General features: G+C 47.6%; 1 protein-coding gene across 2 annotated transcripts in view; it reads left to right on the top strand.

Moving 5' to 3' along the window:
- Positions 1-2,643: 2,643 nt before the first annotated feature.
- The window catches only part of LOC144951822 (uncharacterized), a 135,697-nt gene continuing 122,935 nt past the window's right edge, over positions 2,644-15,405 (top strand). For both annotated transcript variants that reach the window (XM_078882167.1, XM_078882166.1), the window contains exons 1-4: positions 2,644-2,955; positions 7,552-7,623; positions 8,754-8,820; positions 14,848-14,960. In XM_078882167.1, coding sequence (XP_078738293.1) covers positions 7,614-7,623; positions 8,754-8,820; positions 14,848-14,960 — 190 coding nt within the window. In that variant the 5' untranslated portion in view covers positions 2,644-2,955; positions 7,552-7,613. The remainder of the gene's footprint in view (positions 2,956-7,551; positions 7,624-8,753; positions 8,821-14,847; positions 14,961-15,405) is intronic.

Raw genomic sequence — 15,405 nt, 5'->3', positions numbered from 1 at the left:
AGCTCAGACATAACTTACATTTGTGACCATGTTGTATTTATAAACCACAACTTAAAACAATTCGAAAAAATGACCAACCATAGTATAGAGGTCAGCTGTCTTGCCTCACGGCAGATGTGGAGCGTACGTTCACAGGAAGTTCCTGTTTTTTTATGCTAATTTTGGTCACGTGACCAGGAAGTTACGATTTTAGATTTCCACTGTACCACGCGGGCGTCGGCCATTACACAGATAAGTCAAGATGGCGGCACGCATCACATCTCAATGAGACCACAGCCGCACTTGTCCATTGTGGGAGCTTAAGAAGCATTGTCTGTAAGTTGTTTATATTCCTATAATATTGGCAATGCTGTTGTAATGTTGGAATGACCGTTATAGTGATGTAAATGCCTTTATGGTGCCGTTCAGTTGTAGTAAATACGAGGCCTAGTTAATAACGAAGCCTGCGACTTTCCTTATTGTGGATGTTACTTGTGATTTAGTAGGTTGAGTCAGACTTGTGCCTATGTTGCGATCCTGAGAGTAAAGATGACGAAGTATCTCATCCACAGTTTAGTGTTATGTGTAATGCTGTACATTTGGGGTGCAGTGGGATGAATACACGATGTTCCTGTATGCAACGCACCGGCTTGTGCTTTGTCTAGTTGTTCAGTGGTAATGTAGGGGCCTGGTCCGTCCAGGATCTATTGTTATCTAAGACAATGTTCTGATGCTGTGGTGTTCATTGTGTGGGTGTTTCCGGATTATAACAGATGCTGTATCTGTTTTTTCTCACCAGTTTTACCTTGTTACAATCAATAAATGACGATTGGAGTTGGACGTTCATCCTGGCTCCGAGGGTTTATTGAACGCAAGGTTATCTACTCGACTGGCGGTGCAACGCAGCGCACAGCGAGGCCGAGATATCAGCCCTGTCCCTGCGTAAGGCTCCCCGGGGCATACGGCAGCAGTGAAGACTGATGACTGCTCCACTGATGAGTCCTCATAAAGACGAAGCCGGTCTACAGTTGTGTCTTTGTTTCACTGCTGCCTGTTGGTTGGCCATAATTTCTAAATGTTTCAGTTTGTGGTCTATTATAACTACGTGGCCACATGTGCAGTTCTTTGTGCACATTAGCGAAGTGTTATTGAACACAGCTAAACAGCTGAATATTGCATCAGACAAAACATTCCCTGTGCGTCTATCAGTGACGCCACATGCAGTGACAATCCCAAGTGTGGAGAGTAAACTCCCAAAACACTGTCAGTGGGCATTTGGGCCTCTTAAGAGTCTTGAGTAGAGTCGACCCGCACACCTGTACACAGGTACACAAGGGAGACCATGCAGCTTCACTGTGTATCTGTACCCACACACCTGTACACAGGTACACAGGGACCATGCCCACACACACGGTGCTGGGTGTGGTTGGGCTGCAGGGCGGCTCTGTGTGCCGAGCGTCTCAGGAACCCGCGAGCGAACAACACCGCCACTGTCGGAAAGCCCCCAACTTTACCTGCGTGCTTGGGTTCCGTATCCGGGCACTGTGCGGAACGCGTTACTTTGACCCTCACACCTGTAAAGTCAGAATCTGTATTTATTTAGAGTGGAGGAATCCGATGAGCTTTGAAGCTCTTTGTCACAGATGTCCAGTATGGGCGGGTCAGCAAAGTGAGCATGCCAGTGGGCACCCAGCCTCCGTGTTGAACGGGTTCACGAATTTCCACTGCCGACTCAGAGCCACCTATGAAGATGAGCGCCACACCGTGCTGGTTGAGACGAGAGACAGTTGAAGTCGTTCACTTTGACTTGTCTTAGTTTGCCTCTCTCAGAATGTGAACGGAACTTTGAGAGCGTCCCTATGCGGCACAATTGTTAGCTACACTATCACGGGTACGCAGACACAGGTCGTGATGCAAACAGCGAGCATCGTTACTTGCTCCATATGTTACATCAACAGGGAACCCGTTCAAAACGTGAATAAAAACGTGACTGCATCCTTTTACGAACAATTTTTTGTAATTTACCGAAGAAAACCCAATCAGTAACAGGAAACCCGAAGTGTGATCCACACTAAACTTGAGCTGCACATTACAGTATTCTTTATTTTAAAAAAAATCATCTCGAAAGACATTTACCAATTTCAAAGCAATTATTTGAAAATTTGAGTTATTAAATGCACTCACAACCCTTACACTGGATGATCCCTAATGAGCATCGATGTCATCTCTGTACAAACATGTAACTGCTGCTAAAATATAAAACATCCTGCACTGTGCAGTGTTAATACACCCATCATTACTCCACGCTACACACACCATGTATCACACTGTGTAAACACACTCAACATCACACCACACGACACACCATGTACCATACACCACACGGTGTAAACACACCCAAGTTCACACCACACTACACACACCATATACCACACAGTGTAAACACACCCATCATCACACCTCACACACACACCATGTACCATACACCACACAGTGTAAACACACCCAACTTCACACTACACACACCATGTACTATAAACCACACAGTGTAAACACACCCATCACACCACACTACACACACCATGTACCATATACCACACAGTGTAAACACACCCATCATCAAACCCAACAACTTCGTCAATGATGCTTCCTTAAAATAAAATATATAATAGGCGACGTTTCGGGCAATGGCCCTTCACTGCACAAACACCACCAGACCACGTGACCAGCCCGGGTGCTGCCCCCGCCCCGCGTCCCAGCCTGGAAAGCCCCTGGCAGGGAGCCAAGCGAAGTGAAACTCCCCGCCCCCCTCGCACCTCGCCGCCTCACTGGGCGAGAGACGCTAATTCGGCAGTGAGGATAGAAGCGGAGAACGAGCCAGAGCTCAGGAGAGAGTCGCCCGCACTGAGCTCATCGCTGCGTCGCCTACAGAGGCCGGGACAGGAGCAGCAGGAGCCGCCGCTGCTGCTGCGAGAGGTAAGAGAGCTCTGAGTAGTCCCAGGTCGGGGTTGACCGAATCGTCAAACCCGGTGACCGCTTGTGCGCTGCGCGACTTTGAGATCTGCGCCTGAATCGTTGGGGCAGGAAGAGCTCCTGGCAATCTTAGCGTTGACATTCGGGAAGGTAACGCATCTCACACAACCAGTACCTCTCCCACACAACTAGTACCTCTCACACACAACCAGTACCTCTCTCACACAACCAGTACCTCTCTCACACAACCAGTACCTCTCACACACAACCAGTACCTCTCTCACACAACCAGTACCTCTCACACACAACCAGTACCTCTCACACAACCAGTACCTCTCTCTCACACAACCAGTACCTCTCCCACACAACTAGTACCTCTCACACACAACCAGTACCTCTCTCACACAACCAGTACCTCTCTCTCACACAACCAGTACCTCTCTCACACAACCAGTACCTCTCTCACACAACCAGTACCTCTCTCTCACAACCAGTACCTCTCTCTCTCACAACCAGTACCTCTCTCACACAACCAGTACCTCTCTCTCACACAACCAGTACCTCTCTCACACAACCAGTACCTCTCTCTCACACAACCAGTACCTCTCTCACACAACCAGTACCTCTCTCACACAACCAGTACCTCTCTCACACAACCAGTACCTCTCTCTCTCACAACCAGTACCTCTCACACAACCAGTACCTCTCTCTCACACAACCAGTACCTCTCTCACACAACCAGTACCTCTCTCACACAACCAGTACCTCTCTCTCACAACCAGTACCTCTCACACACAACCAGTACCTCTCACACAACCAGTACCTCTCTCTCACACAACCAGTACCTCTCTCACACAACCAGTACCTCTCTCTCACACAACCAGTACCTCTCTCACACAACCAGTACCTCTCTCACACAACCAGTACCTCTCTCTCACAACCAGTACCTCTCTCTCTCACAACCAGTACCTCTCTCACACAACCAGTACCTCTCTCTCACACAACCAGTACCTCTCTCACAACCAGTACCTCTCTCTCACACAACCAGTACCTCTCTCACACAACCAGTACCTCTCTCACACAACCAGTACCTCTCTCACACAACCAGTACCTCTCTCTCTCACAACCAGTACCTCTCTCACACAACCAGTACCTCTCTCTCACACAACCAGTACCTCTCTCACACAACCAGTACCTCTCTCACACAACCAGTACCTCTCTCACACAACCAGTACCTCTCTCTCACAACCAGTACCTCTCTCTCACAACCAGTACCTCTCACAACCAGTACCTCTCACACAACCAGTACCTCTCTCACACAACCAGTACCTCTCTCACAACCAGTACCTCTCTCACAACCAGTACCTCTCACAACCAGTACCTCTCTCACAACCAGTACCTCTCACACAACCAGTACCTCTCTCACAACCAGTACCTCTCTCACACAACCAGTACCTCTCTCTCACACAACCAGTACCTCTCTCTCACACAACCAGTACCTCTCTCACACAACCAGTACCTCTCTCTCACAACCAGTACCTCTCTCTCACAACCAGTACCTCTCTCTCACAACCAGTACCTCTCACAACCAGTACCTCTCACACAACCAGTACCTCTCTCTCACACAACCAGTACCTCTCTCACACAACCAATACCTCTCTCACAGCCTCGTATCGGTGACTACTCGCTCGTTGTTATTCTCGTGGTGATGTCGAAGTCAACACTGAAGCCAGGTGAGAGACGGGAGGGCTCGGAGAGCAGCAGGACGAGCTGGGGTACTGCATCGTCTCCGTGCCACAGGCGGGCGGCTCGCTCTGGCCGGGCTCCGCGCTCGCTCCCGTGCTAGAGAACGCGCCTCGTCCTCTCGCTTCTCTCTCCATCGCTAAGGATCGGGCAAATCGCCAGGGCGATGTCTCTCAGCCGTTTCATCAACACGGGGATCTGGCTCATAGTCGATTGGTGTTCATGGGGTGGTCAAAACTGCTGATAGTGCCAACTCAGTTAAACTGTGTCGCGATTGTTTACCCTGTGGCCTTTATTTAACCAGCGAGACTATTGCTGTGTTTAGTAAGAGAGACCTGGGGGTGTCTGTAGTTCACTGTAATACCCACAGGAGTGCTGTGATGCCAACACGCAGTAGTTTCCTTACTCTCGAATGGCGTCAGGGCTGGGTCTTTAACGTCCACTCGAGAGCCGACTGCGTGATTCAGTCGTTCCTGACACAAACGACTGAGCGGTGCGGGAATCGAACTGCGGCCGTCTGAGACTGCGGGGCTGACGATGCTCAGGCCGGGGTCGTCCCTAACCCAGACCCCGCCTCGCGCTGCCTGCAGACACTCTGAGGGGCTTGCTCCATGCAGTGTGACACGCCACAGCATTGGCATTGCATTTCACTATGGACGTTATACGTTTAATGATATACAATGGTTGTGTGTCTAGGGGTGTAGTTAAGTGTAATGGTGATTGCCCCGTATTCAAGACACATCACAGAGACAAAACTCGTGTAAGGAGCCTCCTGCTGGGGATGTTTGGCAAATTCCTGACGGAGCGTTGACGCGTGAGGGAGCAACCTGACAACTTGGGGGGTATCCCTTCGCATATGAGGGGCTACCACTCAGCATCCCTGTACAGTACAGGGCAGCAACCTACTTGCTGTACTACCACGCAGTCCTGGTCACGTCATGGCCCCGCAGGCCCCGTGCCGTGCGAGCCTCTGTGGGCCCCAGCACGGGGAGCGCTCCGCCCTCGGGGCTGCGCGGCCTCAGCAGAGTTCCCTCTCGGCCACTCCGTCACCCACTCCACACTTCTCTTGCCGAGCTCAACGCAGAAACTGTCGGGTGAATGTAGAAGCTGAACTGTCGAACACAGCAGCAGCCTCTGTGCCTCCGAGTTGTGAGGCAGCACCGGGTGGCTGATGTGGTAGCCATTGTGCTAGAACACTGGACTTGCATAACCATGTTTGGCGTCTCTGATATCCAAATGAATGTTGTCTGTGGATCAGTTCTATTAGTGATTTAAATCGGTGTGGAAAATTCCCTGTTTCTATAGCAGGGTCTACAATGTAAAGCGACAGTTTTGTTTAACATTTAAATTTAAGAAGCATTTGCCTTGGGGAATGTGCCTCACATTGCACACGCACGTGGGCTCACACTGTACAGCACCATTCCTGTCTCAACAACAGAGCAACCAACTAAACTCGGTGATATCTTCAGTGTATCGGTAATACTCTAATGGTGACTGATACAATTATGTTCACGTTGTCTTGATAATAGCGCAGCCAGCCAGTGGCCCACTGGGAGAGTGTGTGGCTCACAGTCGGAAGGCTGCGAGTTCATCATCCATCTGGTGTCTATAAAATTAGTACCACTTTGTGGGGAAGTCAACCAGTGGTTGTCCTCTGGATAGACTCGCCCCCGTCATACTACCGTGACATTTTCAACACTGGCTAAGGGCTATACACGGTATATGAGAACCACCTCAATGCCCAGTTGAGCAGACACATCACTGGAGGTTTGACCTGCCACATATGGTCTGCAGTTGATTGTAAAGAGGTCAGGTAGTGATTGATGGATATGATTAACTGGAGATGGGATTGGCACCTGGTATTCCCGAGGCACCTGCTAACTGCTTCAGTCGCATCATCGCCTGCTACTCGCCAGGGCACAGCACGGCCACAGCCACTGCTTCGCGACATTTCACTGTAGCCCCACGGTGATGGTGGATGGCTCTCCACCAGGTTACCCAGTGACGTTTGTTTACTGGCCACACCCTGCTGATGGGACTCAGTGGAGGCGAACCCTGGCAGGATTGGCCTTGTCTAAGTGAATGCCATGGAGATAAAGTTGTCGTGATGGGCCCACTGGTTATTGGATTAGATGTTCTCTCATTTCACCCATGAAATGCTCTGCCTCCTTATTTTATTAAATAATAATTTACGGCCTTTAAAATCTACTTCTGGATGAAGCCTTTCCATGCCATGTAGTTCATGAGGAATGTTTGACCATACTTCACAATTTAGGTCAGTTGGGATTGGTTATGTGTGTATGTCCAGGACTGATTTAGATATCACTCAGCACTGAAGTTAGCCATGGTTGGAAATCGAATACAGGTTACCAGGTGCATAGCACAGCCTGCACACCATTGCACCACGGCACTACTTGTTTATTTTATTGTGATCCACAGCTCACTGAGATTGTGCATAAACGTAGCTTAATGTGCTTGACATTCCGCCATTGGGCACTCATTATTTCATTATCTAACGCATACGCGATTTAATTATGTTGCTGTTCAACTCCCTTTGTCCTTTATTCTGTTCTCTACAACCCAGTTGTCCGCTAGTGCCAAGGGATCCACATTTTTCCCTGTTACTGAGTATTTTTGGTCATTTACTGATAATTCGTGCTAAGAAACTTCCCAAACTCAGGATGCCAGTAACTCGACCAGTAACTCGTGACGTAAATTACCATCGTGATGGGATTGTTTTTCCACAGCTCTTCCTCCCCCTCCCTCACTGAGCTCCCTCTCTGTTCCCACAGCTGTCCCCCCATCACTGACCCCCCTCTCTGTTCCCCCACTCACTGAGTTCCTCTGTTCCCACAGCGCTGTGAGGAGGGAGCGGTTCCACCGTTGAGGGTGACACCGCGAGCTGAGGACGTGGAGCCATGGCTACAGGTTCGTACAGGAGCTGGGACCCGGGCCACACGAGTCCTGACCTCGGCACCTGGGTCTCGGGGCTCAGCCTCCTCACCACAGCCCCATAGCTCTACCCTCTACATGCAGCGTGTGAATCTGCAGCCTGTCTATGCAGGGCCCGGTGTACACACATGACCTGAGCACACAGCCCTGTGTACACGCATGGCCTTACGGTACAAACCTCGACACAGACATGGCCTTCTGTACGGGAAGCCATTGGACCACTCATATAAATATATAAACCACATCACTTGAAAATTAAATGTATTTATGCTCAATATGCACGGATGTTTGAGCCACTGCTCACTGGAATGCATGTGGGACCTTGCGTGCCACGTCTGTGACCGTGGGAGCCACACGCACGCCGAGTCTCCATCCACAGGCATTGCTGGGCGGCTTGGCAGATGCCGAGCGCCCCTCACAGCTCCCTCGGCCCTGGGCTCGGTGTGGCGCTCACAACCCGCCCGGCCACTCACGGGGCCTCCAGAGCAGCGCCACGTGTCCCACTGTGGGTGGAGTTCTCTCCCTCCGTGCGGGGAGCGCTGTTCGCAGGCTCGGAGGGGGGGGGGGGGTTGCACTCGCGCCGCTCTCCTGTGGCTCCAGCGTCCCGGCGCGACGCAGCGTGTGGCGGTGGCACACGTGCGGTGCGCGCGTCCCGTACCGCGTGGGGCTGTGGGGGGCGCAGAGCGATTCCGCTCCCTGTTCGCGTTACAGCAGCGGCTGTCATGTTGAGCTATCAGGGCCCTGATCTGAACACCTCGAGTCTTGTAGCTGGAGCCTGGCTGGGACCCTCAGCCCCTTAGGCACGGGGATTGGCAGTCGGTGCTGTAGCACAGAATGCCACTCACAGTTGGAAGGTTGAGAGTTTAATCCTCACTGGGGGATGACTCAGCCCAATCTCTGTGGTGGGTAAAATGAGTCGTTTATTGGGAAGTCGTAATACTGTCGAGTGACTCGCATCTACAATAGGAATGTGGAATTTCCACCATGGGCTCATGGTACCCAGTGGACGGGAGAGCTGTTCAATACGCCTGGAAGCCGTGAGACTTCAGTCAATGGACTCGAGTTTGATCCCAGTAATCTGCCTTGTGCTGCTGCTGCTGTGACAGACGAAAGATTCAAGAAGAAGACGGAGCAGCTGCGGATTCTACTCGACGACCTTAAGAAGCTCTCCAGGTGAGAGAGACGTCTCCTCACCCACAATGGGGCTCTCTGATGCTTTACGTTTTATATGAAGTAGAGGAAGCGATGTTACCTCTTTTCAGTGGTTATGGGGATGACTGCAGCTTGTATTTTAATCATGGATTGCTTCACGATCATAGAGTAGCAGTGCTTTGCAAACTCTCAGTGTGAAGGCGGTTGCAGGGGACATGGAGTCGTAGGAAACAGAAGCAGGTAAGGTGCGGCTCACTGGGGAGGTACAGGGGACAGACAGGGACAATAGGATAACCGAGGTAATGGGAGACGTAGGGACCTTGAGAGAGACAAGAACAAGGGGACACAGGGAGAGACAGATACACGTGAGAAGACACAGGGAGATACTTGGGAATGTGCAGGAGATATAGACATTGGTAGAGATATGGCGAGAGACACAGGAACATGGGAGAGAGATACAAATACATGGGGAGAGACACAGGGAGAGACACCTGGTCATGGGAGATAAACAGAGACTTTGGGAGATATCCAAGCATAAAGAGCGAGATATGGGATGAATTGGGGATCTGGGGAGATCAGAATATTTTTACTTGAGGAATCCGATGAGCTATAAAGCCCTTTTTCACATATGTCAAGTAGGGGCAGGTCAGAAAGTTACAACAACGATGAAAAAACACGATTGGAGTTCAAAATATAGGAAAGGTAAGGAAATCACTAAAAAAATGTAACTTCAAGTAAACAATATTTATTTTACCGGGTAAGATGGGAAGACTTGGGTGGAATGGGAGAGACACGGGGACAGACACATGGACATGGAGAGACACACATTGAGAGACATGGGGATGAGAGCGATGTAGGGGATTTACAGGGAAAATGGGGAGAGATGAGCAATCTTAGAGGTTCATAGGGAGATCATGTAGGGATGAGCGAGATGCTGATTATGGGGGATGTGGAGCTGTGGAGATCTCGGATTCTCTGCTCGTGAACCGTGCAGGTGACTGCAGGATGCGTGCACTCACTTGAGAGACAATTACACACGCCCTGCACAGCACGGACATATGGCACATTCACAACTCATAACAGATCCCAGCAGCTAGCTGCCTTTTATTTAAATATTTAATATTTCTTTATATCAATGTTTTTATTTTTGGCACCAGGGACCGGTTTCGTGGAAGACAATTTTTTCACGGACCAGGGGGGGGGGGGGGGGGTGGTTTCGGGATGACTCAAGCGCATTATATTTTTCGATTTAAAGCTTTCGTGACTGCAGGGATTCATCTTCTTGGTTCTTTCGGTAAAGTCACGTAGAAGGGAAGTAATAACATAATAAAAATAAAACATAATAAAATAAAATAATTCTCACGACGTTTCGGCTACAACGCAAGCAGCCGTCTTCAGGTGAAGAATGAGACACTACCAAGCTAGGAGCTTATATATAAGCTGGCTTGGAGGTGGCAGAGCGCCTTAACAAAAAGAATGTGCATATGAAGAGGAATTTAGCATATTCATGGGAAATGCGTAGGAGATGGGTGGGGGGGTTTCATAGTCATATTATGCCCATGCATTATGCAGGATCAACAGCACCAAGGGGGGGTGCAGGGAGTAGCATTAACAAAGGAAAGGAATGTTAATAGTATGTAGCTGCAGTTACTAAACAACCACGTAGAAAACTAAAGTATAAACTACATACAAAACTAAAGTATAAACTGCATAGCACCATCAGTATACTTACTATACTCTACAATAAGCTGAGTTACTAACAGCAAGTAATACATTACAATTCTACGTCGTAAAAATTATATAATATGCTTCCATCTAAACTTTATTCTCTTACATCACACGAGCATACACCGTACTATATACTGCCATAGATAAACCCAACATTAAATTATATACTGTATTGCTATAAACCACCTTATACATTTTAATATAACACTATGTATTATTCTACTCACCCTAATGTGTATCACACTGCTATATGTTTACTATACAATTACGATACTATATATTACTTTGTACATTGTATTAAGCATATAAATGTTATACTATTTGTTATTATACGCTGTACCATTGACCGTCGTGTCAATGGGTGAGTCGTGGGGGGAAAACTTGCAGCGGAGCAAAGAATCCATTCCCTGCGGAGAATACAATGCCAGTGAGTGGAACGCGGTCTGAAAGTCACCGTAAACGTGAACACAATCAGTTAAGATCCGAAATGGTTTATTACGTCCTTCCAATGATTGCTAAGCCAGAATCCATCTTCTCGGTTAAAATTGTCTCTGTGTTTGTATATGTGGATCGCCTCATGAACGAATCTCTCATGATAGCCAGATGGCTTGCAGAGAACCTCTGTCTTGGAGAAGTCAATGTCATGTGAGCCCACTGAGTTGTAACAGTGATCTGCCACGGCTGAGGTGAAACACGGTAGGACAAACACCTCAGCCGTGGCAGATCACTGTTACAACTCAGTGGGCTCACATGACATTGACTTCTCCAAGACAGAGGTTCTCTGCAAGCCATCTGGCTATCATGAGAGATTCGTTCATGAGGCGATCCACATATACAAACACAGAGACAATTTTAACCGAGAAGATGGATTCTGGCTTGGCAATCATTGGAAGGACGTAATAAACCATTTCGGATCTTAACTGATTGTGTTCACGTTTACGGTGACTTTCAGACCGCGTTCCACTCACTGGCATTGTATTCTCCGCAGGGAATGGATTCTTTGCTCCGCTGCAAGTTTTCCCCCCACGACTCACCCATTGACACGACGGTCAATGGTACAGCGTATAATAACAAATAGTATAACATTTATATGCTTAATACAATGTACAAAGTAATATATAGTATCGTAATTGTATAGTAAACATATAGCAGTGTGATACACATTAGGGTGAGTAGAATAATACATAGTGTTATATTAAAATGTATAAGGTGGTTTATAGCAATACAGTATATAATTTAATGTTGGGTTTATCTATGGCAGTATATAGTACGGTGTATGCTCGTGTGATGTAAGAGAATAAAGTTTAGATGGAAGCATATTATATAATTTTTACGACGTAGAATTGTAATGTATTACTTGCTGTTAGTAACTCAGCTTATTGTAGAGTATAGTAAGTATACTGATGGTGCTATGCAGTTTATACTGTAGTTTTTTATGTAGTTTATACTTTAGTTTTCTACGTGGTTGTTTAGTAACTGCAGCTACATACTATTAACATTCCTTTCCTTTGTTAATGCTACTCCCTGCACCCCCCCTTGGTGCTGTTGATCCTGCATAATGCATGGGCATAATATGACTATGAAACCCCCCCCACCCACCTCCTACGCATTTCCCATGAATATGCTAAATTCCTCTTCATATGCACATTCTTTTTGTTAAGGCGCTCTTCCACCTCCAAGCCAGCTTATATATAAGCTCCTAGCTTGGTAGTGTCTCATTCTTCACCTGAAGACGGCTGCTTGCGTTGTAGCCGAAACGTCATGAGAATTATTTTATTTTATTATGTTTTATTTTTATTATTTTATTACTTCCCTTCTACGTGACTTTACCGAAAGAACCAAGAAGACGCATTACATTTATCGTGCACTTTATTTATATTATGATTACATTGTAATATGTAATGAAATAATTATACAACTAACCATAATTCAGAATCAGTGGGAGTCCTGAGCTTGTTTTCCTGCAACTAGATGGTCCCATCTGGGGGAGATGGGAGACAGTGACACCCGAAGTGTGTTGCTTATGTCCAGTCTACTCCGTAATCTCGTTTTGGTTGCTGTCACTGTAGAAAGCCCTGCTTCACAAAGATAGGATGTTGGAAATGGAAGCAGGATTTTCAGTGCTTTTGTGGCAATCTCAGGATATTCCGCCTTGACTTTAATCCAGAACGTATGGAGATTTGAAGTTGTCTCATACTTTTAAGGCCACCATCTTTTGCGATCTCAAGCAGTTGATCCTCTTCTAGCATGGACAAAGTCGATTCACCTGGCTTATTCACAAATGGGTCGCGGATCCATTCCTTCCCAGTTCCAGGGTTTTTTGTGGTTGGGAAGTAATGCTCAAACTCGTTTGAAAGCTGAGATAGGTGATCATGCACCAGCTGGGAGAAAGAAGGCCCTGGCTTGGTCTCTTTCAAAATCTCTGCTAATGTTTGAAACATGTCAAAGTCCCAATATTCACTCGTCGCCTCCATAATTCCAGTTTGGCTTTGAATGCAGCCACTTTATCTGCCGACTTGAACACAATTGTCGTTCTCCCCTGAAGTGACAGATTGCGCTCGTTGAGCAGGTTGAATGTCACACAAGTAAGCAAGTTTTGCGACCTATTCTGTGTCACTGAAATGTGCTGCCAGTGGTGACTTTTTCTAAAATAAATCTCTGGAGCGGCTCTCGTAACTCAAAAACTCTGGCCAGTAATCTACCTTTAGAAAGCCATCTCAATTCTGTGTATAAGAGAAGACGTGTGTGCTCTGCGTCCATCTCCTCACAGAGCTGCGCGAACAGATGTGAGTTAAGGGCATGTATTTTAATGTGGTTGATAATTTTAATCACATCCTGCAAAACGTTGTTAAGTTCAGGTGACATTTTTCGGCTCGCCAGCATTTCTCTATGGATGACACAGTGTGTAGTGAAACCAGAAAGCCGTCCAGTCATGGCAGCCGCTCCATCCGTGCATATACCGACACAAAATGACCAATTAAGTTTTCCTGATATGTAATCATTCAAAGACTTGAATAGTTCTGCAGCGGTGGTGTTGGTTGGCAACAAAAGTGCATATAACATATCCTCATGCACATCCTCCTGAAATATATATTGCACAAAAACAAGCATTGTTGCCTTGTTGTCAACATCGGTAGATTCGTCGACCTGGATTGCGTACCACGGTGACTCATTAATCCGCTCTAACAATTGTGCCTCAATATCCTCTGCTATTTCATCAATTCGTCTAGTTATGGTGCTAGCCGAAAGAGGAACACGTGCCACCTTTTGAACTGCAGCCTCTCCCAAAAGTTCAAGGCAAATGTCCTTAGCAGCAGGCAGGATCGACTCTTCACCAATTGTAATGGACGAATAATGATGCTCTCAGTGCAGACAAATTTGATGAAGTGGTAGCTTTCAATAATTGCTTCTGTTCTTCATGTTTACGTTTTTTTCTTTTGAAAAACTCCAAAAGCTTATCTTTTAATGCAGGGTGCTTGGTCTCCATGTGGCGAAGCAGTTTTTAAGGTTTCATGGCTTCGTTGGATAGCCGGTCGCCACATATTATACAAACGGGCTTGGAGAATGTGAATCACCTGTTGCAATGAACCCGTAATATAAGTAGGACTCTTAGTATTTTCTTTTAAATGCAGCTTTCTTTTTGTTGGCAGTCTTAGAATCTTCTGCTGTTTCATCATTGGGTCTTTCCCCTTTTTCAAACAAGCTCTCCAGCGACATTTATTTTTTACTCAATTTGGCTAGGGTTAGCTTGTGGGCTTACAAAATCTCTGACTAAGACAAGTGCGCAGTGCGGGAAAGAGGCGCGGACGGAAGTGGTAAATGAAATAATGGGCGGGCCACACGCGGACTAAAGTAAGTGTCGGATTCTGACTTCTCATAAGGAGTGCGCAACCTAATTCCCTCGCATACGCAGTTTACAGTAGGGTTCGCGCTCATATGAGAATCTAATGCCGCCGCTGATCTGACAGGAGGCGGAGCTCAGACGGTAATGCGAGCGATGGGGAGCGGCTGTAAATACAGACGAAGCTTCACTCGCCCACCGCTCATCTCCTGCTGTGCGGCCCGGTTCCTAACAGGCCAACCGGGGGTTGGGGACCTCTGGTAGAGATGATACAAAGGTTTTGTAATCAGATATATGAGACCCTTCACATGTAGGGTGGACAGATATGATCAAAACATATCCAAGCTCACTGATATAAACAAATGCATATTCTTCATAACAGTAATGGAATTTATGTACAATTCCACGTGTATATCAGCATTCAGTTGTCATTAAAATGAAAGGTTTTATAATATTTTAATGCACCCCTGCATTTCCAGGTTTGACAGTTCCACTGTCCCAACCCTGCAGAGGATTAATGTCCTTCGTGATCCATACAACAAGGAGGAATGGCAAGCCCTGGTTAGAACCTTCCACAAGGAGGGGGGTGTAGGTGGGTGCTGCTCCTCACTGCATGGCACAGCGATTGTAATGCAACAAGAAACTATCCTGCTTCGTATGTGAACCCCTGACATTTTGACCTATACACATTCATGCCCACAAGCTTCCTCATTGTTGGTCCCAACACTTCAGTAATGAAGTGCAAGGCTCCGCTACCCTGATGAGAAAGCCGAGCTACACAGACCAGAGCTCCGTCTTCAGCTGTGTATTGCTGCCTCCCCGCACTCACCCTGCAGTGTCGATGCCTCTCCCCACTCACCCTGCAGTGTCGATGCCTCTCCCCACTCACCCTGCAGTGTCGCTGCCTCTCCCCACACCGAGTTCACAGAGAGCGCCATGTGGACCAGTGCCACTCACTCCCTCCCCCAGGCTGCCGCTGACAGCAAAGTGAAAACGGCCTGAGTGTGGTGCAGCCGTGAGGCGTGAGCCCCTGCATT

This window comes from Lampetra fluviatilis, chromosome 3 (genome assembly GCF_964198595.1).
Source record: "Lampetra fluviatilis chromosome 3, kcLamFluv1.1, whole genome shotgun sequence".
Classification (NCBI taxonomy): Eukaryota; Metazoa; Chordata; class Hyperoartia; order Petromyzontiformes; family Petromyzontidae; genus Lampetra; species Lampetra fluviatilis.
This window is presented reverse-complemented; position numbering and strand designations above follow the sequence as displayed.